Genomic DNA, 22,622 nt, shown 5'->3' with positions numbered 1-22,622 from the left:
CTGATGATTCTGCTGCAACAAATCAGGCAAAAGTTATTTTTATCAAGGTCTCAAAAATCAGTGGAGTAAGAAATCTTTGAAACTTGCAGGAGACACACATCACTTAATCCTCCAAGGCTAAGTTATATTTATCTCATTGAAAATCTTCTGGAGTGACTGCAGGTAAACAGGCTATAAATTATTGGGTTTTCTATGTTTTCATTTCCTGGAGCTCCATCTCCTTTGCACTTTAACTTGTACCAACACACCCACCTTTAAGACACACATCCCAATTCCCAGGGACCTTTTGCTCTTTTATCAGGCTGTTTAGTATCAAAATTATACTATAAAGCTTTGGTTTGAATAACATACAAATTCTGTGGTACGGCAATAAAAAAAGACAACTACTTCAGGAAAAAGTCTGCAGGTGGCCTAATGTAGTCAAGATGTTGAACTCTAATCTGTAGATTACGTACGTAGAGCAATTTGCAAGGTCTGTGTTTCAGGAATGAGGTGAAAAGTATTAATCATAAATAAGAAGAGAGAGGGGAGAGCTGAGAAGAGCAATAGTAATTCAAGTCTGTATCAACTCTTCCTCCACCAGGAAAGGCACAGTCCTGGGGAGACAGCAAATAGAGTGTGGGTGTATGGGTGGAATAACACTCTCTGAAAGACCCAGTCAGGCAATGACAAAGGCCAACACCAGGAAGAGCTGCTCAGAAAGAATAGAGGTCACCAGGGCTGAAGGTTTAGCTCCCCATCTGCAGACATTTGAGGACCCACAGAATAGGTATAATAGCTATTTGTGGTCATCATATAGATAACCCATTTGCAATACAATTGCACTTCATTAGAGTGAGTTTCTTCACTTATCAATATCAAGAATGAATCAACTGAAAAAATGATCTAATGTTAATTAGAGGCTCTGCTTGGCAGGAATTTCTCTCTTTTATTAGCACAAATGTGTAAAACACCTAAATAAGAGTGTGAGTAAAGCTTTTGAAACATAAATTCCATGAGGGAAAATAAGAAGGCTCCTTGGTAGTTAAAATTAAGGCTGAGAATCAGACTAACAAAATAGTTACAGCCCATTTCCACAATCTTCCCTTCCTTCTAATCTTACCTCAGACATTACAGGCTAATAAGGAAAATTAGAACTTTCAGACTGAGGCAATTTAATGAGGAAATTTGCTCTCAGGGTTTAAAGAACACAAAGTTCAGGAAGTGTCTTCTGTAGTCAAGAGGACATCTTTGACTTTTGAAAGATAGATAGAATCTAAGAGGTGATGCTGAAAAGGAGGAAAAACCTAGTTGCTGACTGATTCTGACTTTTGCCTGACATGTCAGTTCAAGTCCTTCAAAAAGCAAATGCCAGACACAAGTACTCTTGCCTGGAAAATCCCATGGATGGAGGAGCCTCGTGGGCTGCAGTCCATGGGGTCGCGAAGAGTCAGACATGACTGAGCGACTGCACTTTCACTTTTCACTTTCATGCATTGGAAAAGGAAATGGCAACCCACTCCAGTGTTCTTGCCTGGAGAATCCCAGGGACGGGGGAGCCTGGTGGGCTGCTGTCTATGGGGTCGCTAAGAGTCGGACATGACTGAAGCGACTTAGCAGCAGCAGCAGCAGCAGACACAAATACAATCTCTTGCAGCCAACTATGCAACACACCTATTAGGGGAAACACATGTGAAAAGCAGAGGAAAGGGAGCAGCAGCAGGTGAGAAGGGCCTTTGGGTCTGTCCAAAAAGCAGATGTGATCCCTAGGAAGAAAGAGAATATTGAGTAGGAGAGCCTCACACTGCAATGTAGCTCTGCAAAAGTCTCAACCACGCCAACAGGACACCACAGAGCAAAGACTGCCAATGAGTAGATCCCTGAACTGGTCAGGAATGGCTCTGCTCTAGAAACCCCATCAATGTCAGACAATAACTGAAGCAATGCAGAGAGGACATGGCCTCAGCAATAACGCTGAAGGAGATTCCAAAATACAGTGGCTAAAGGCTGTGGGCAACTCCATGGCAGGTTCTCTCAAGAAGGGAGCGATGAGAAACTCATTGCTGTGGCTGCCACAGCCCACCCTTGTGCTGCAAGGATCCACTTCTACACTCATGTTGGAAAGTAGCTGCTCCACAGTTCCTGTGGGCCTCTCCTAAGGAGACACTTAGAAGAAAAATATGAGCAGGACAAACATGGTCCCCATTACTGTAATTATTCTCAGGGCTGCAACTCATCTCCATCCTCCAGTATCTATCAAAATTCCCCTCCCTCTCACCTATCCCTTCTGCAGGTCTTGGTAGCTGGTGTGATTAAGTGACCCAAACACTCTTTAGGTCTCTGAAAGTGTTAGTTGCTCAGTCATGTCCATCTCTTTGCAATCCCATAGACTGTAACCCACTAGGCTCCTCTGTCCACGGGATTCTCCAAGCCAGAATACTGGAGTGGGTTGCCATTCCCTTCTCCAGGGGATCTTCCCAACCCAGGGATCGAACCTGGGTCTTCCACACTGCAGGCAGATTCTTTACCATCTGAGCCACCAGGGAAATCCTTACGCGTCTGAGCCTCTAGCAATCATATCGTCATCATCCCAGGGTAGTTGTGACATGTCTATTCATGTCAGAATTAGTGGATCACTCGAGTGCCACCCATAGTCAACCTGCTGCCACTGTGCAGAAGCAATTTTACCTCTTTTAGCTCATCTGGGTCCTGCCTGGTGGGCCGTGACACAAGAGTCTAAAGTAAACCATTGCAACCACAGTTTGCAGTGAAACTGTACCCTTGCTATGTCCTCTGTGGAAAGACTGAACCCACTACACGACTGGGACGACTAACCATGCAGAGCTCAGAGGTGCAGAGATACACACAGCTACACGAAGTACCCCAGTGGAACACTGGGAGCTACAGTAAGTAGAACTACCTGTTTCCACCTCCTGCTTCCCAGACCATGCAGCCTGGGGATAGAAAATCAAGTGGAAATTTCTAATTTAGTGCCTATACTGCATCCTGAAAGATGGCAGCCCATCCTTGCAGAGTATTTCCTCTGAGTTGGAGCTTCATCTGTGGCTTCTCAAGACTGTTTCAGCACCCCAAGAGGCCAACTGCCTCTGGATGGTACAGTTTGTGATACAACCAGTGGACACCAAGGCACAGCACCCCCTCCCCACCAATACACACACACACACACACACACACACACATTTCCCAACAAACTCAGTCCCTTGTTCTAATGCTGCATTGTATGTGATTCCATACCTGTGGATCAAGGACTCAATTGGTAACATTAAACATATACTAAGTTGACAAGTAAAAATGATTAATTATACGCTAAATTTAAAAATTAATAAAATAGTTTTTGCCCCAGAAGCTCACAGTCTCAGAATCAAATACCCACAGCAATGTCCTACTTCATCAATCCATACCATATTCTTAACAAGAACATATAAATGCTCTCTAGGTATTGATAAGCCATCATCACAAACCCTTAATCATAATCACTGAAAATACTCAAGTGGTAACAAAAATATATTTTTATGCCCAATATTCATTAGTTGGCAACAGTTAATACTAACCATAATTTCCATTGGGTTGGTCACAAAGTTCATGAGCGTTCTTCAAAAAACCAAAACGAAAAATCCAAACGAACTTTGTGGCCAACCCAATAAAATTAATTGGTAATATTTAACAAGTTCAGTTCTATGAATCTTAAATTATTATACTGTACATTTTTAATCCAAATTTTACAACAAAATGATGATGTGTATGTTGCTATTTTTAGATTCTGTATCTAAATGAAGTTCAATAATAATCAAATTACTAAATTAATATATATCACTAATACAATATTTATTCAAAGATTACTAAATAATCTTTTATATTTTCAGATTCATTCTAAATAGAAACTTTCTAAACTGTCCAATGGCCAGGTTTATTATGCTGGCTTCATTTGAATAAGTAATGAACTTAGAAAATAAACCTACATGGACAATTTCAGAACAATGCAATATGTCCAAAAGCAGGATAAAAAATGACACTAACTTTATTTTTTTTTTCTTGATAGTCAAGAAGATTTATTAATATAGGATGCTTCTGAGGGATATAAGCAGGCAGGCAAGGAGCTCTGCCAATACAAACTTTAATTCAGAGTAATTTTCTTCCTAAAACCCAAAGCAGTTGTTTGTTTTTTTCCCATATGCCCCATATGTTGACAATGGTCTTGTTTAAGAAGAAAAGGAAATCTGCAACTCACCTTTGTACACCATAAGGCCTTTCCAAAATAGGCTCTTTGAATGGAGGAGGAATGTGACCAAAATAATCAGGATAAGCCACTTCTGAATATTCTGGGACAGACTTTGTACTTTTTACAATCTCAATATAAAGATCAGAGTCATGGAGTGTTGGTACATCAGGGACTTCAACTGATGCTTGTTCCACTGATGAAGTAGACTCCGTGTCTTCATCATCTTCAGTTTCGACTCCGGTACAGCAGAGCTTGCCTAGCTGAACCGTTCTTCCCTCAAACAGAACATTTCCACAAGCAGCCACATGTGAACATGCTTTAGTGCACGTAAGGACAGTGACAGGGAGACCATAGTCCTTCATTCCTGCAGTAAAACCTGGGGCTGTTTGAGATGGAAAATTCTGCAACGTAATTCGGTCCAAGGCCTTCACTATATCATTGTTTAAGCCGTGGCCTGATGAAATAGTTCTGTTTTGATCATCGAGCTGCTGTTGGAATGTTCTGTCATTATCTTTAATGTCTTCTTTTGCCAGGTCCACAGAGGCAGGTTTCTCATTACCTTCATCTCCTTTAGGAGACACAGTCGTCTTCATTACCATTCCTTTTCTTAAACTGCCTGAATTCCCAGATGCTTCCTCTCCTGCTGTGGGAACAACAATAGGACCACGAACTTTTCCCTCAAATACAAAAGGCTTTGGTTCTTTGGAGATTAAATCATAGCCCTTTGAAAATAAAAAAAAATGTTTAAGCTTTTATGTGTAAATGTTAACACATATTAAAACACATATAAAACTAAGATCATATTTTATATGCTGATTCAGAAACCTAACAAGTGAAAATTTTAAAGACGGATACAACAGGTACATTTTAAATTTGCTAACAGAAGATAAAATGTTTAACCAGCACAAAATTCATTACACTTATTTTACTATTATAAAAACAGTTCCTGTAAATAACAAATGTGGGAAGTTTTAGGAAAGCATAAAGACATTAATATCATCCAAAATCTATGAAAGGAAATACAACAGCTAAATTGTTATTCATTGATTCAACAGATATTTAGAGTGTTTGTTTTGTGCCAAGCACTGTTTCAGGCACTTAAGATGCATCAGTTTAAAAGAAAAAAAAAAAAAAAACAAAACTCTTCCCCTTTGTAGCTTACATTTTTCTAGAGAAGAAGGGGAGAGGACTGTCAAAACAAAAATTAATAAACATTATAAAAATATATTTTATGGAATGTTAGAAAGGGGTAAAGGAGGAAAGGGGTAATAGGAATCAGGAGGGCTGGAGGGGGAGAGGTAGGTGGCAGTATCAATGCCATTGGTTAGGGAGGCCTCACTGAGCAGATACAAGCAAAGACAGTGAGGTTGCTGGTACCCAGGCCCCTGAGTGGGAGAAGGCCTGGTATGGTCAGAGAACAGCAAGGAGGTTAAGATGGCCAGAACTGAAGGACCAAGATGAAGTCCAAGAGGTGAAGAGGGCCAGATACTACAGGGCCCTGCAAGCTATTTTAAGAATTTTGGTTTTTACCCTGAAAGAGACTGGGAGCCACTGGAAGGTTTTGAGGAGAAGAGTGCCATGACGTGACTTATTTGGGGAGGGAGGAGCAGACAAAAACCAAAAACGGTAGTACAGTCTTTCTTAACCACAGCATTTAAATATTTGGGGCTAAATAATTTTTTTGTTTAATTTGGTTCTGTCTTTCTGGGGAGGAGCAGGGCACCGGAGTGGGGTGGGTATAGATGTAGGAAGATCAATTAAGAGTCTTCTGCAGGGACTTCCCTGATGGTCCAGTGGTTAAGAATCACCCTTCCAATGCAGGGGACATGGGTTTTATCCTTGGCTGGGTAACTAAGATCCCACAGGCCAAGGGGCAACTAAGCCTGCACACTGCAACTGCTAAGCCCGTGAGCCGCAACCAGACACAAGCCCACGCCACAGTGAAGATCCTGTGTGCCTCAACTGAGACCCAACACTGCCAAATAAAAAAAAGTAAACAAAAATTGTTTTTAAGAAAGAATCTTCTGCAGTTACCTATAGAAGCTGGTAAGAAGTGGTTGTATTTTAAATGCACTGTGAGCCAGAGACAGGATATCCTAAAATTGATCAGATACAGGGCAGAAGGTACAAATAGAGGTCATAGATGGTGCCAAGTGTTTGCCTGAACAACTGAAAAGCATCAGGAGTTAGCTCTGATATGTTAAGTGTGAGCTATTCACATACAGACAAGGACATAAAGCAGGCAAATGGATGTATGCTTCAAACTCAGAAGAAAGCTGTATACAGAAGATGTAAACTTGAGAGTCATTTACATACAGATACTACTCTAAGCCATGAGACTGGAAATTATCAGTGGAAAGAAACAGAGAAGAGGACAAAGACTGTACCTTGGGATACTACAATCTTAAAGAGGTTGAAGAAATGAAAACAAAACAACAGGATATGGAGAAGGAAAAACTGGGCTGGAAAGATAAAAAACCAGGAAAGAAAAGTGTCCTGGAAGACAAGTTAAAAAAGTATACTACTGACAGATCAAGTAGTCTTCTCTCTTTCTACACTTTTAGACATGATTTTGATCCATATAACACTTTATCAAAGAAAATACCTCAATTGAGCTAACCTTTATTCTATTGTTTGGCATTAAATCCTTTACATATTAGGGAAGGATTTAAGCCATTTACAAAATTTTGCTATTATAAAGAACTCTGCAATGAACATCCGTTTGCATAAAATTTTTTGTTTAGGATCATTTCCTAAGCACTGAAATAAAATTACAGGGTCAGATACTAATCAATTTTAATGTTTAACACAAGTTGTCCAAATGCTTTCCAAAAATACTTATATTAATACTATTCCCAGTAACTTTATATGAAAATATCTAATTCAACTTCTCTATTCTTTGACAACATTAGATACTACAGTTTTTAAAAGCTTTTTCTAAAGTGGTACATAAGAAATATCATCTTACTACCATTTTAATTTCTCTGACTGCTGGAAAAGCAAACAATTTTCCATACATCTGTTAATCAGTTTAATTATTCACAGGTAATATATTTGTTGCTAGAATATAGGGTTTTTCTTGTTTTATAGTATAAATTCTCACACTTATTTACACACACACACACACACACACATACACAAATACACGTCCCTTAATCCATTTTTACAATTTTTCTGGATTTGCAATTCATCCTTTAATTGTGTTTAACTTCTACACACACATTATGTAGTCAAAATTAAGAATCTTATCCTCTGTGATTCACTCTTTGAATGTCCACTGTATAAAAAAAAAAAAAACTGAATCAAACATAATTCACTTTCAATCTCTGTACTCTTATCTAATCCCAGGAGACAAGGAGGTACAAAGGAAGTAACGCCTAAGTCTCTCTGCATTAAAGGGTTGAAGAGAAGACATCTGCATTAAAAAATATCTGTTGTAGGAAACCTGGTGGGCTAGGTAGCTACCCAACAGAAACATACACAATTGTTGGATAAGATATTAAGCTATATTGGAAGTTCCCTGGTGGTCTAGTAGTTGGGATTCAGCACTTGCACTGCCATGTCCTGGATTCAATCTCTGGTCAGGCAACCAAGATAACCACAAGCCATATGGCATGGCCAAAAAAAAAAAAACAGAGATACTAAAAGATACTATGTATAACAACAAGTAAATAAGAAAACAAGGAAAAAAACAGGACCCCAAAGTTTATCCCAAACTGAAGCAGGTTTTCACTTGGAAAACAATTTGCAAAAACAGGTGACCTGGGGTTTAAGTTTTTCCTATCTCAAAAAATATAAAGAACAGGACAGTAACCCAGAGCTTGCATAAGGTACAGAGTCCAACAGAAGACCCTTCCTCCCATGAAGATGGAACCCCAGAAAACTAAATCTTCGATATAGACGCCCTAGAAATACCCCACCACAAACCAAATAACAGCAAGAAAAGACAACAGTCTCAAACCTTTGCACTAAGAGGTTGAAGCACTACTCACAAAATGATACCAAAGGTCTGCCATCAAATCACATGAATCTGTAACCTGATTCACATTACCTGGGTGGTACAAAAACCCTCAGTGAGGAATTTAATCTATTACAGTGCCTGTCAAAACCAATAACAACAAAAATTTCTGGAATTTCCACAAACAAAATTACAAAGAAAATGAGCAAAAAGAAATGATGCTTTTGAACTGTGGTGTTGGAGAAGACTCTTGAGAATCCATTGGACTGCAAGGAGATCCAACCAGTCAATCCTAAAGGAAATCAGTCCTGAATGTTCATTGGAAGGACGGATGCTCAAGTTGAAGTTCCAATACTTTCGCCACTTGATGCGAAGAGCCGACTCATTGGAAAAGACCCTGATGCTGGGAAAGACTGAAGGCAGGAGAAGGGAACAACAGAGGACAAGATAGTTGGGTGGTATCTCCAACTCAGTGGCCATGAGTTTGAGCAAACTCTAGGACATGGTGAAGGACAGGGAAGCCTTGGCGTGCTGCAGTCCATAGGGTCACAAAGAGTCAGAGTGATTGAGTGACTGAATGGCAATGAAATTTGCTTTTGAATTTCCCTGGTGGCTCAACAGCAAAGAATTTCCCTGTAATGCAGGAGACACAGGTTTGGTGCATGGGTCAGGAGATACCCTGGAGAAGGGAACGGCTGTCCACTCCAGTATTCTTGCCTGGGAAATCCCATGGACAGAGTCTGGTGGGCTACATACAGTCCAAGGGGTCATAAAAGAGTTGGACATGATGAAGTGACTAAACAACAACAAAGTTTTCTTTTATAATAAAGAGAAAGAAGAAATACCCTAGTTAACTTCAGAGTTCAGTAAAAACACATTTACCATTTTATCAAGATTAACTAGAATTTCTGCATATATATCACATTTACACTTTAAATGAATACAAGTTCTGTACATAAATTATAACTCAAGAAAGTTTAATAAAACAAAAATAACAAGACTTCAAAGTTTTCAAACAAAGGTGAAAAAAGATAAATGAGGAAAAAAATAATCCAAATGAAAGCAAGAAAAGATACAGAGATGAAACAAACTAAAATACAAAATAAGATCTCTTAATTCAAATATATGAATAATTATAAGTAATCTACATGCTCCAGTTAAATACCAAAGACTCAGGGTTTAGATTCAAAATCCGAGTATTAATCAGATCAGATCAGTTGCTCAGTCATGTCCGACTCTTTGGGACCCCATGAATCACAGCACGCCAGGCCTCCCTGTCCATCACCATCTCCCGGTGTTCACTGAGACTCACGTCCATCGAGTCAGTGATGCCATCCAGCCATCTCATCCTCTGTGGTCCCCTTCTCCTCTTGCCCTCAATCCCTCCCAGCATCAGAGTCTTTTCCAATGAGTCAACTCTTCGCATGAGGTGGCCAAACTACTGGAGTTTCAGCTTTAGCATCATTCCTTCCAAAGAAATCTTCAGAATGTTCTGGTTGGATCTCCTTCCAGTCCAAGGGACTCTCAAGAGTCTTCTCCAACATCACAGTTCAAAAGCATCAATTCTTCGGCACTCAGCCTTCTTCACAGTCCAACTCTCACATCCATACATGACTACTGGAAAAACCATAGCCTTGACTAGACGAACCTTTGTTGGCAAAGTAATGTCTCTGCTTTTGAATATGCTATCTAGCTTGGTCATAACTTTCCTTCCAAGGAGTAAGAGTCTTTTAATTTCATGGCTGCAGTCACCAGCTGTAGTGATTTTGGAGCCCATAAAAATAAAGTCTGACACTGTTTCCACTGTTTCCCTATCTATTTCCCATGAAGTGATGGGACCACATGCCATGATCTTCGTTTTCTGAATGTTGAGCTTTAAGCCAACTTTTTCACTCTCTACTTTCACTTTCATCAAGAGGCTTTTTAGTTCCTCTTCACTTTCTGCCATAAGGGTGGTGTCATCTGCAAATCTGAGGTTATTGATATTTCTCCCAGCAATCTTGATTCCAGCTTGTGTTTCTTCCAGTCCAGCATTTCTCATGATGTACTCTGCATATAAGTTAAATAAGCAGGGTGACAATATACAGCTTTGATGAAATCCTTTTCCTATTTGGAACCAGTCTGTTGTTCCATGTCCAGTTCTAACTGTTGCTTCCTGACCTGCATACTAATTTCTCAAGAGGCAGATCAGGTGGTCTGGTATTCCCATCTCTTTCAGAATTTTCCACAGTTTATTGTGATCCACACTGTCAAAGGCTTTGGCATAGTCAATAAAGCAGAAATAGATGGTTTTCTGGAACTCTGTTGCTTTTTTGATGATCCAGCGGATGTTGGCAATTTGATCTCTGGTTCCTCTGCCTTTTCTAAAACCAGCTGGAACATCTGGAAGTTCACAGTTCACGTATTGCTGAAGCCTGGCTTGGAGAATTTTGAGCATTACTTTACTAGCGTGTGAGATGAGTGCAACTGTGCGGTAGTTTGAGCATTCTTTGGCATTGCCTTTCTTTGGGATTAGAATGAAAACTGACCTTTTCCAGTCCTGTGGCCACTGCTGAGTTTTCCAAATTTGCTGGCATATTGAGTGCAGCACTTTCACAGCATCATCTTTCAGATTTGGAATAGCTCAACTGGAATTCTATCACCTCCACTAGTTTTGTTCGTAGTGATGCTTTCTAAGGCCCACTTGACTTCACATTCCAGGATGTCTGGCTCTAGGTCAGTGATCACACCATCGTGATTATCTGGGTCATGAAGATCTTATTGTACAGTTCTTCTGTGTATTCTTGCCATCTCTTCTTAATATCTTCTGCTTCTGTTAGGTCCATATCATTTCTGTCCTTTATCAAGCCCATCTTTGCATGAAATCTTCCTTTGGTATCTCTGAATTTCTTGAAGAGTCCCTAGTCTTTCCCATTCTGTTGTTTTCCTCTATTTCTTTGCATTGATCGCTGAAGAAGGCTTTCTTATCTCTTCTTGCTATTCTTTGGAACTCTGCATTCAGATGCTTATAGCTTTCCTTTTCTCCTTTGCTTTTCACTTCTCTTCTTTTCACAGCTATCTGTAAGGCCTCCCCAGACAGCCATTTTGCTTTTTTGCATTTCTTTTCCATGTGGATGGTCTTGATCCCTGTCTCCTATACAATGTCACGAACCTCCGTCCATAGTTCATCAGGCACTCTATCTATCAGATCTAGTCCCTTAAATCTATTTCTCACTTCCACTGTATAATCATAAGGGATATGATTTAGGTCATACCTGAATGGTCTAGTGGTTTTCCCTACTTTCTTCTATTTAAGTCTGAATTTGGCAATAAGGAGTTCATGGTCTGAGCCACAGTCAGCTCCTGGTCTTGTTTTTGCTGACTGTATAGAGCTTCTCCATCTTTGGCTGCAAAGAATATAATCAATCTGATTTCGGTGTTGACCATCTGGTGATGTCCATGTATAGAGTCTTCTCTTATGCTGTTGGAAGAGGGTGTTTGTTATGACCAGTGCATTTTCTTGGCAAAACTCTATTAGTCTTTGCCCTGCTTCATTCCATATTCCAAGGCCAAATTTGCCTGTTACTCCAGGTGTTTCTTGACTTCCTACTTTCACATTCCAGTCCCCTATAATGAAAAGGACATCTTTTTTGGGTGTTAGTTCTAAAAGGTCTTGTAGGTCTTCATAGAACTGTTCAACTTCAGCTTCTTCAGCGTTACTGGTTGGGGCATAGACTTGGATTACTGTGATACTGAATGGTTTGTTTGGAAACGAACAGAGATCATTCTGTCGTTTTTGAGATTGCATCTAAGTACTGCATTTCGGACTCTTTTGTTGACCATGATGGCCACTCCATTTCTTCTGAGAGATTCCTCCCCGCAGTAGTAGATATAATGGTCATCTGAGTTAAATTCACCCACTCGAGTCCATTTCAGTTTGCTGATTCCTAGAATGTCGACATTCAGTCTTGCCATCTCCTGTTTGACCACTTCCAATTTGCCTTGATTCATGGACCTGACATTCCAGGTTCCTATGCAATATTGCTCTTTACAGCATTGGACCTTGCCTCTATCACCAGTCACATCCACAGCTGGGTATTGTTTTTGCTTTGGCTCCATCCCTTCATTCTTTCTGGAGTTAGTTCTCCACTGATCTCCAGTAGCATATTGGGCACCTACTGACCTGGGGAGTTTCTCTATCAGTATCCTATCATTTTGCCTTTCCATACTGTCATGGGGTTCTCAAGGCAAGAATACTGAAGTGGTGTGCCATTCCCTTCTCCAGTGGACCACATTCTGTCAGATCTCTCCACCGAGTATTAATACATGCTGTTTAACAGATAAACAGCTAAGGATACCAAAAAGTTGTGAAAAGATTTTAAAAGATACTAGGCAAGTAACCAAAATTTATGTAACTATATCAATAATTAAAAAAAAAAACTTTTGTCTTCAAGTCTTAGAGATAAAAACTAACTTCACTAAAAGGTTCAACTCGAAAGGAAAAGAAATCAATTTACACTTATACACTTATTATAAGTAATAAGCTCCCAAAAATATGCAACAAAAACTGACAGACATGCAAAAAGACAGAAACAAATTCACAATCATAGTGAGAAATCTTTAACACACTTTTCTTAATAATTGATAACACGGAATAAAAGTTTATAAGGACAGAAAAGAACTTCTAAATACAATTAAAAATCTTGTTCTTGTATAGGCAAATATACAGTTAGGCCTAATGGGAGCAGAATGTTTTTCAAAGACATGAGAAGTAGTAACAAAAGCTGACCTCATTCAAACTCATAAGATAAATCTCAAAAATTTCAAAAGATTATAATCATAAAGAGATGTACTCTCACTGTACTACAATATGCTAGAATTCAATAAAAAGATGAAAAAAATTGCAGATTAAGGAGGCAACTCAAACATTACCAATGCATCAGAGGAATAAAACCATAATGGACAAAAAGTTTCAAAACAAAGATAAAGACAACAATAAATAGCAAAATCTGTTTGATGCAACTAAAACAGTCATTAGAGAAAAATTTATACCCTAAAATGTAAATATTAGAAGAGAGGACTGAAAATTACTAGATGTCTACCTTAAGTTGATAATAAAAAGAGAGAGAGAGAGAATGAAATCAGGAAAAATAAAGACATGGCACATTAAGCATATCATTTAGAAATACAGGGATTAACTTCAAAAACATATGGAAAGTTGATTGTAGGAAACAGTAGATAACTAGGAGGAAACATTTTTTTCCAATTAAACTATGCAAAACTACTTGCTCTTTAAACTCTGTTCATGCATAACTTTAATAAAAATTTAAAATCAAATTTAAAAGAGGGGGAAAAAATAACAAAAGTCCATATGGTAAATGTTATTAAACTAATACAGATGTATGAAAGAAAAGCTGTCAAAATGCAGGATTCCGGTACTTCTAATATTCTGCCATCAAGAAACAAAAGGAAACAAAACTATACTTGTAACACCAAATGAATAATTATAGCTTTAAAAGCATGCGCAAGGTCCCCTTGAAAAAGTCTGTTAATTATGCTGTCAATTCTGTTGACTTTAAATGCACTCATTTTACCTTCATCAGGCCACTGAATACTAGCTTTAATACATCTGGAAACAAACTGAGTGGTGTTAAGCATACAAACAAACACATCAGGTAATTTTAAGTTTCAGAGGTTGATGTTGAAAGTGACATGCAAATCCAAGTGGAAAAAGTCATAATCAGTATTAATTCATTTCTGTTTAATAACTCATGACCTGCTAGTATTTGATACAATGATAGCTGAAAAGATTCTTCTAAACACTTTCTATTTCAGTTCAGTTCAGTTCAGTCGCTCAGTAGCGTCCAACTCTAGCGTCCGACTCTTTGGGACCCCATGAACCACTGCACGCCAGGCCTCCCTGTTCATCACCAACTCCTGTAGTCCACCCAAACCTATGTCCATTGTGTCAGTGATGTCATCCAACCATCTCATCCTCCGTTGTACCCTTCTCCTACTGCCCTCAATCTTTCCCAGCATCAGGGTCTTTTCCAGTGAGTCAGCTCTTTGCATCAGGTGGCCAAAGTATTGGAGTTTCAACTTCAGCATCGGTCCTTCCAATGAACACCCAGGACTGATCTCCTTTAGGATGGTCTGGTTGGATCTCCTTGCAGTCCAAGGGACTCTCAAGGGATTTCTCCTACAACAGTTCAAAAGCATCAATTTTTCAGCCCTCAGCTTTCTTTATAGTCCAACTCTCACGTCCATATGTGACTACTGGAAAAACCATAGCTTTGACTAGATGGACCTTTGCTGGCAAAATAAGGTCTCTGCTTTTTAATATGCTGTCTAATTTGGTCATAACTTCATTCCAAGGAGTAAGCATCTTTTAATTTCATGGCTGCAAGCACCATCTGTAGTGATTTTGGAGCCCAGAAAAATAAAGTCTGACACTGTTTCCCATCCATTTGCCATGAAGTGATGGGACTGGATGCCATGATCTTAGTTTTCTGAATGTTGAGCTTTAAGCCAACTTTTTCACTCTCCTCTTTCACTTTCATCAAGAGGCTTTTGAGTTCCTCTTCACTTTCTGCCATAAGGGTGGTGTCATCTGCATATCTGAGGATATTGACATTTCTCCCGGCAATCTTGATTCCAGCTTGTGCTTCTTCCAGTCCAGCGTTTCTCATGATGTACTCTGCATATAAGTTAAATAAGCAGGGTGAAAATATACAGCCTTGACGTACTCCTTTTCCTATTTGGAACCAGTCTGTTGTTCCATGTCCAGTTCTAACTGTTGCTTTCTGACCTGCATACAGATTTCTCAAGAGGCAGGTCAGGTGGTCTGGTATTCCCATCTCCTTCAGAATTTTCCACAGTTTATTGTGATCCACACAGTCAAAGGTTTTGGAATAGTCAATAAAACAGAAATAGATATTTTTCTGGAACTCTCTTGCTTTTTCGATAGTCCAGCGGATGTTGGCAATTTGATCTCTGGTTCCTCTGCCTTTTCCAAAACCAGCTTGAACATGGAAGTTCATGGTTCACGTATTGCTGAAGCCTGGCTTGGAGAATTTTGAGCATTACTTTTCTAGTGTGTGAGATGAGTGCAATTGTGCAGTAGTTTGAGCATTCTTTAGCATTGCCTTTCTTTGGGATTGGAATGAAAACTGACTTTTTCCCGTCCTGTAGCCACTGCTGAGTTTTCCAAATTTGCTGGCATATTGAGTGCAGCACTTTCACAGCATCATCTTGTAGCATTTGAAATAGCTCAACTGCAATTCCATCACCTCCACTAGCTTTGTTCATAGTGATGCTTCCTAAGGCCCACTTGACTTCACATTCCAGGATGTCTGGCTCTAAATGAGTGTGAGTGATGATACCATCGTGATTATCTGGGTCGTGAAGATCTTTTTTGTACAGTTCTGTGTATTCTTGCCACCTCTTCTTAATATCTTCTGCTTCTGTTAGGTCCATGCCATTTCTGTCCTTTATTGAGCCCATCTTTGCATGAAATATTCCCTAGGTATCCCTAATTTTCTTGAAGAGATCTCTAGTCTTTCCAACTGAGCTGTCATTGGTTCCTATTTAGAACCAACCAATGATAGCTCAGTTGGTAGAGAATCTGCTTGCAGTGCAGAAGACCCCAGGTTGATTCCTGGGTTAGGCAGATCCACTGGAGAAGGGATAGGCTACCACTCCAGTATTATTGGGTTTCGCTTGTGGCTCAGCTGGTAAAGAATCCACCTGCAATGCAGGAGACCTGGGTTTGATCCCTGGGTTGGGAAGATCCTCTGGAGAAGGCAAGGCTATCTACTCCAGTATTCTGGCCTGGAGAATTCCACGGACTGTATAGTCCATGGGGTCACAAACAGTTGGACACAACTGAGTGACTTTTACTTTCACTTTCCACACTTGGTAAAAAAAACCTACTTTTCTCTATTCCCACATCAAAACTCCTGCCATTTTTATGCACAGTATATAATTCTTATATGTATATAAGACAGAGATGAAAATAGATCATTTCTTCACAGAATAATCAATTCCTACCCCAAATCCCCTCCACAATATTTTTCTGCTTCGAATTGGCAGTGTTTGTTATCACTGGATTTTTTAGTGGGCACAAAAGTGTTAAAAGAACAGCTGGATACTTCCTGTAGGTTGCACGAAAGAAAATTACCCTGCATTCTTTCTCAAATGCCTCTTCCTGCCTTCTTCTTTTTCTTTTTGACAAATATCCTCTCCTTCACTTCTGTCCTCTTTCCTGACTTCCTCTGTCCTATCCCTGATTTCAACATACCCTCCAACATCCGCCAAATCTATGGGGAATACCAAGACAGCAGGGGAGGGAGAGAGGAAGCAACTTGCTGCCTCTTCCATAGCATCCAAAGCTCATTGTTTCCCAGAGAAAAACCTGAATAATTAGAAATGTGAAATGTAAACATTAGCTAGCAAGTACTTCTCTATTTTTATCTCTCAATAGCTTTACATTTAAGTCTTTTTCTTTAAGCAACTGGAAATCAACTGTGAAACTTGAGGGAAGTGGTTTACATAAGTAAATCTAAGAATATATGCTTCAAACCCTTCATTTTACAGTTTAAGATCCTGGGCAGTTTCAGGAATCCACAAATGAGCAGCACAATGAGTGCTAAAACTTAGATCTACTACTTGCCATCAATTCAATCAGCTTTATCATTTAACAGCTGTGCAGTCCAGGTTGTCTATTATATTCTAGTAAATAAATGAGGACTTGTTCAGTCACCAGGTTGTGTCTGACTCTTTGTGACCCCACAGACTGCAACACACCAGGCTCCCCTGTTCTTGATTATCTCCCAGAGTTCACTCAAACTCATGTCCATTGAGTTGGTGATGCTATCTAACCACCTCACCCTCTGCAGCCCCCTTCTTTTGCCTTCAATCTTTCCCAGCATCAGGGTCTTTTCCAAAGAGTCGGGTCTTTGCATCAGGTGGCCAAAGTACTGGAGCTTCAGCTTCAGCGTCAGTTCTTCCTGATGAATATTCAGGGATGACTCCCTTTAGGATTGACTGGTTTGATCTCCTTGCTGTGCAAGGGATTCTCAAGAGTCTTCTCTAGCACCACAGTTCAAAAGCATCAATTTTTTGGTGTTCAGCCTGCATTATGATCCAAATCTCTCATCCATACATGACTACTGGAAAAACCATAGACAGACTTTTGTCAGCAAAGTGATATCTCTGCTTTAATACACTGACTAGGTTTGTCATAGCTTTCCTTCCAAGAAGCAAGCCTCTTCTAATTTGATGGCTGCAGTCACCATCCACAACAATTTTGGAGCCCACGAAAAAAAAATCTGTCACTGTTTCCACTTTTCCCTCTTCTTGCCATGATAGGACCGGATGCTATGATCTTCGTTTTTTTAACACTGAGTTTTAAGCCAGCTTTTTCACTCTCATCTTTCACCTGTATCGAGAGGCTCTTCCTCTTTACTATCTGCCATTAGAATGGTATCATCTGCATATCTGAGTTTATTGATATTTCTCCTGGCAATGAAGTCTTTAAGTTGCTTCATAAGGAGAGTGACTTCTTGTCAACATTTCAGAAACAACTTCCAGCTGTCCTTTTTCCCTGACGTTCCATGATTATATGGTGACTATTAGCACAGTTCACAGACTAGCACAGACTATATTTTTAATTATTTTCTCTCATCTCCCTTTCAGAAATGCCATTCTAACGATTTTTAAAAGTTAATAAAATCTATGTCAATTATTTTGATTAAAAAAAAAGATTAAAAAATTTAAAAGCTAGTCCAAAATTTAAATGGCCTAGTTCTCTCATTTTACAGATAGCAGTTTCTCATTTTGCAGCTCAGAATGTTGAAACAATTCTCCAAAGTCAGTCAGAAAAGCAATGCCACTTTCATCTTTTAGAAATGAAATGCAGAAGGAAAAGAGTGATTATGGGTCTAAGAGAAAAGAACTCTTTCTTAAAATGAGTTAAGATGCTGAATTATCTATATTTATACCTGAAAATCATCAACAAGCTCAGGGAAAAGGTGTTCATACATTTTAAGTTCTTCTATTGTTCGTCCTGGTTCTTGCTGGGGTTTTAGTTTGTTAATATCCGTTTCAATATCATCATTCTGAAATAATAAAAATGGGATGTCATTAATTAAGAAAAGTACATTTCAGATTTAAAGTTTCCAAATTATTAATTACATGCACACATAGAATAATCACTACAGAAAGGCTGCATAAATTTCATTGTAAAATAAAACTTGCTTGTATTTTTTGGTTGTTGTATTATTGTTGTCTTGGTTGTTTTGTTTTCTTTTAATCAAAGATTATTCTAACATAACACAGTATTTGGGCTCCTCAAAATAGAAAAACTAACATCAAGATCAATACTAAAGTATGCTCCCTGCCCCCAATCTCACTAACTGCCATCATTTTGCTCAGATTAAAGGGCAGTAAAACTTCAGAAAACTAAACTGAAAAACCTAAGTATATGATGGTGGCAGCGATAATCAAAATAACTTTCATCAAGCAATGAAAATATGTGAGGCAATATGCTAAGGATTTTACCTTATGATCTAATTTAATCTGTGTAAGAATACTGTAAAGTAGTATCATCATCTCCATTTAACTAAAGGAGACTGAAGTACAGAGAGGTTAAGTGGCTTGCAAACAGGATCAGAATGTAAAATCATTTCAAAGAATACACTGTTAGCCAACATAATTCATTGCCTCAAGAGAGAGCAATGGGTATCACACACTCTTATATTCCATGGTCAATAAAGTTCCCTTAGAAAAGATTCAGTATCATCATTCACTCTGTTGTTCATGGAAAAAACACTGAGGAGTGAAACAACAGCTGGAAAATGATTTCCATGTCTCTTTGGGCGAAAAAAATAAAGGCTAAATGTAAAGAAATATGACCTCATAGGAATAAGATATGTACCCAGGATCAATCTGATCTGTACCTGTAAAAGGAGATAGTATACATCATGATGGAAAGATAAATGGCAGTTACCTACTATAAAAGCTAGCTTCTAGGACCCTTAACAACTCTGGCCTAACACAAATACAAATCCATTATTACCCGTGTTGATGGTTAAAGAAAGACAATAGAGCAAACTACTTATTTTTCAGATTTAAATTCATTCTACTGTTAATCCTTAAAATACTTTATATACATGTATCTGATTATATTTATATACTGTCATACTAACAAGTAATTTAAAAAAAAAAAAAAAAAAATATACTATGTATTTCCTATATCTCATAATAAGGAGTTTAGCTATTATTTCTTTAAGCAATAAAATTTTCCCATTGCCATAAATAATAAAGACTAGTTTCATTTAAAAAGTATCAGTATTAATTATTGTGTCATATACATAAAATATATGATTTTATATAACCTTAAATTATGCTTTGAAGAACCATACATACATAAAGAAAATATGTAATTTTCTTTATTAGCATCTATTAAAGTAGATAATACTATCAAAATAATTAAAAAAAAACTTAAATATATTCCTTTCTCTAAAAACACTAGCAGTCAATATTCAGTATTAATTTATGATGATATAGCTTTACAAGGTGGCCATCTGTGGTGGATTCATTTCGATATTTGGCAAAAACTAATACAATATTGTAAAGTTTAAAAATAAAATAAAATTAAAAAAAAAAAAAATTTTAATTTACCTGTAAAACAGGCACAGTGAGGAAAGAAAACTACTTTCAGAAGTCAATAGCAAAATATTTGTGCTTTGGTTTGAGGAAAAACAAAGATAAAGAGCTCCTGACACATTCAGGAAAAATAAACCTCTTACTTCTTAAAGTTCTTCTAAAATTAAAGAGGGAAAAAAAGAATACATTGAAGTTTATAAACTGACGAGTTCTGGCAATCTGAAGACAAGTCTTCTAGAACCTCCAAATTTCTATAAATTTTCCAAACTCTGAAAAATCTAGGGCAAAGAGAATGGAACCACTAGAGGCTGAACATCTGTGTTCAAGTGTGATTGCAGTCTCTACAACGGATAACCTTTCTGTGTCTTTGGTTTCCAACTATCAGCCCTGTAAAGCAGAGATAATAATACCATATACCTTACAGGATTTAATGACTACTATAGGCATACCCGGACACAGGCTCAGTTCCAGACCACCACAATAAAACAAATGTCAAAATAAAGCAAGTTGGGTGAATTTTTGGTTTTCCAATACATATAAAAATTATGTTCACACGACACTGTGGTCCATTAAGTGTTCAATAAATAATATCTAAAAAAAAAAACAATTAATATCCTAATTTAAAAACATTTATTGCTAAATAATTACAATAAAAATCACTGGTCACAGATCACCATATCTATATATTAATAATGAAAAAGTTTGAAACACTGTAAAACTACAAAAAATGTGACACAGAGACATTAACTGAGCAAATGCTGTTGGAAAAATGGCCAATAGACTTGTTCCACATAAGGTTGCCACAAACCTTCTTCAATTTGTTAAGAACACAGTATCTGCAAAGCACAATAAAGCAAAGTGTAATAAAACAAGGTATGTCTATGTATGTAAGGCACATGCACTAGCACAGGACTATGTGTTCAATAAATTCATCTACTACTTTTTCTTATTACATAATTGCTTGTTAAGGTAAAATGGGGTAAATGTGAGCAATCTCAAATACCCTAGTGAGTAATACTGTCAATAACTTTTTTATAGATGTGAATGCCAAAAAATAAATCTGTGGAAATATTCTAAATTAAAGGAGAGTAAGAGACAAGACAGCTGCGCTTTGCTGGAGCAGCCATGAAGAGATACCCCACGACCAAGGTAAGAGAAACCCAAGTAAGATAGTAGGTGTTGCAAGAGGGCATCAGAGGGCAAACACACTGAAACCATACTCACAGAAAACTAGTCAATCTAATCACACTAGGACCACAGCCTTGTCTAACTCAATGAAACTAAGCCATGCCCTGTGTGGCAACCCAAGATGGGCGGGTCATGGTGGAGAGGTCTGACAGAATGTGGTCCACTGGAGAAGGGAATGGCAAACCACTTCAGTATTCTTGCCTTGAAACCCCAATGAACAGTATGAAAAGCCAAAATGATAGGATAGTGAAAGAGGAACTCCCCAGGTCGGTAGGTGCCCAATATTCTACTGGAGATCAGTGGAAAAATAACTCCAGAAAGAATGAAGGGATGGAGCCAACGCAAAAACAATGCACATTTGTGGATGTGACTGGTGATAGAAGAAAGGTCCAATGCTGTAAAGAGCAATATTGCATAGGAACTTGGAATGTTAAATCCATGAATCAAGGCAAATTGAAAGTGGTCAAACAGGAGATGGCAAGAGTGAACATCAACATTCTAGGAATCAGCGAACTAAAATGGACTGGAATGGGTGAATTTAACTCAGATGACCATTATATCTACTACTGCGGGCAGGAATTCCTTAGAAGAAATGGAGTAGCCATCATAGTCAACAAGAGAGTCCAAAATGCCGTACCTGGATGCAATCTCAAAAACGACAGAATGATCTCTGTTTGTTTCCAAGGCAAACCATTCAATATCACAGTAATCCAAGTCTATGCCCCAACCAGTAACACTGAAGAAGCTGAAGTTGAACGGTTCTATGAAGACCTACAAGACCTTTTAGAACTAACTCTCAAAAAAGATGTCTTTTTCATTATAGGGGACTGGAATGCAAAAGTAGGACGTCAAGAAACACCTGGAATAACAGGCAAATTTGGCCTTGGAATACAGAATGAAGCAGGACAAAGGCTAATAGAGTTTTGCCAAGAGAACACACTGGTCATACCAAACACCCTCTTCCAACAACACAAGAGAAGACTCTACACATGGACATCACCAGATGGTCAATACCGAAATCAGATTGATTATATTCTTTGCAGCCAAAGATGGAGAAGCTCTATACAGTCAGCAAAAACAAGACCGGGAGCTGACTGTGGCTCAGATCATAAACTCCTTATTGCCAAATTCAGACTTAAATTGAAGAAAGTGGGGAAAACCACTAGACCATACAGGTATGACCTAAATCAAATCCCTTATGATTATACAGTGGAAGTCAGAAATAGATTTAAGGGACTAGATCTGATAGAGTGCATTATGAACTACGGACGGGGGTTCATGACATTCTACAGGAGACAGCGATCAAGACCATCCCCATGGAAAAGAAATGCAAAAAAAGCAAAATAGCTGTCTGGGGAGGCCTTACAAACAGCTGTGAAAAGAAGAGAAGCCTAAAAGCAAAGGAGAAAAGGAAAGATATAAGCATCTGAATGCAAAGTTCCAAAGAATGGCAAGAAGAGATAAGAAAGCCTTCCTCCACGATCAATGCAAAGATAGAGGAAAACAACAGAATGGGAAACACTAGAGATCTCTTCAAGAAAATTAGAGATACCAAGGGCACATTTCATGCAAAGATGGGCTTGATAAAGGACAGAAATGGTATGGACCTAA

At 38.5% G+C, this 22,622-nt stretch overlaps 1 protein-coding gene across 5 annotated transcripts in view; it reads right to left on the bottom strand.

Moving 5' to 3' along the window:
- AGTPBP1 (ATP/GTP binding carboxypeptidase 1) overlaps nt 1-22,622 on the bottom strand; it is a 192,810-nt gene that overhangs the window by 76,854 nt on the left and 93,334 nt on the right. For all 5 annotated transcript variants that reach the window (XM_070375389.1, XM_070375391.1, XM_070375390.1 and 2 more), the window contains 2 exons: nt 18,158-18,274; nt 4,229-4,941 (listed from right to left, as the gene is read on the bottom strand). In XM_070375389.1, the coding sequence (XP_070231490.1) occupies nt 4,229-4,941; nt 18,158-18,274 (830 nt within the window). The remainder of the gene's footprint in view (nt 1-4,228; nt 4,942-18,157; nt 18,275-22,622) is intronic.

Source organism: Bos mutus, chromosome 8 (genome assembly GCF_027580195.1).
Source record: "Bos mutus isolate GX-2022 chromosome 8, NWIPB_WYAK_1.1, whole genome shotgun sequence".
Taxonomy (NCBI): Eukaryota; Metazoa; Chordata; class Mammalia; order Artiodactyla; family Bovidae; genus Bos; species Bos mutus.
This window is presented reverse-complemented; position numbering and strand designations above follow the sequence as displayed.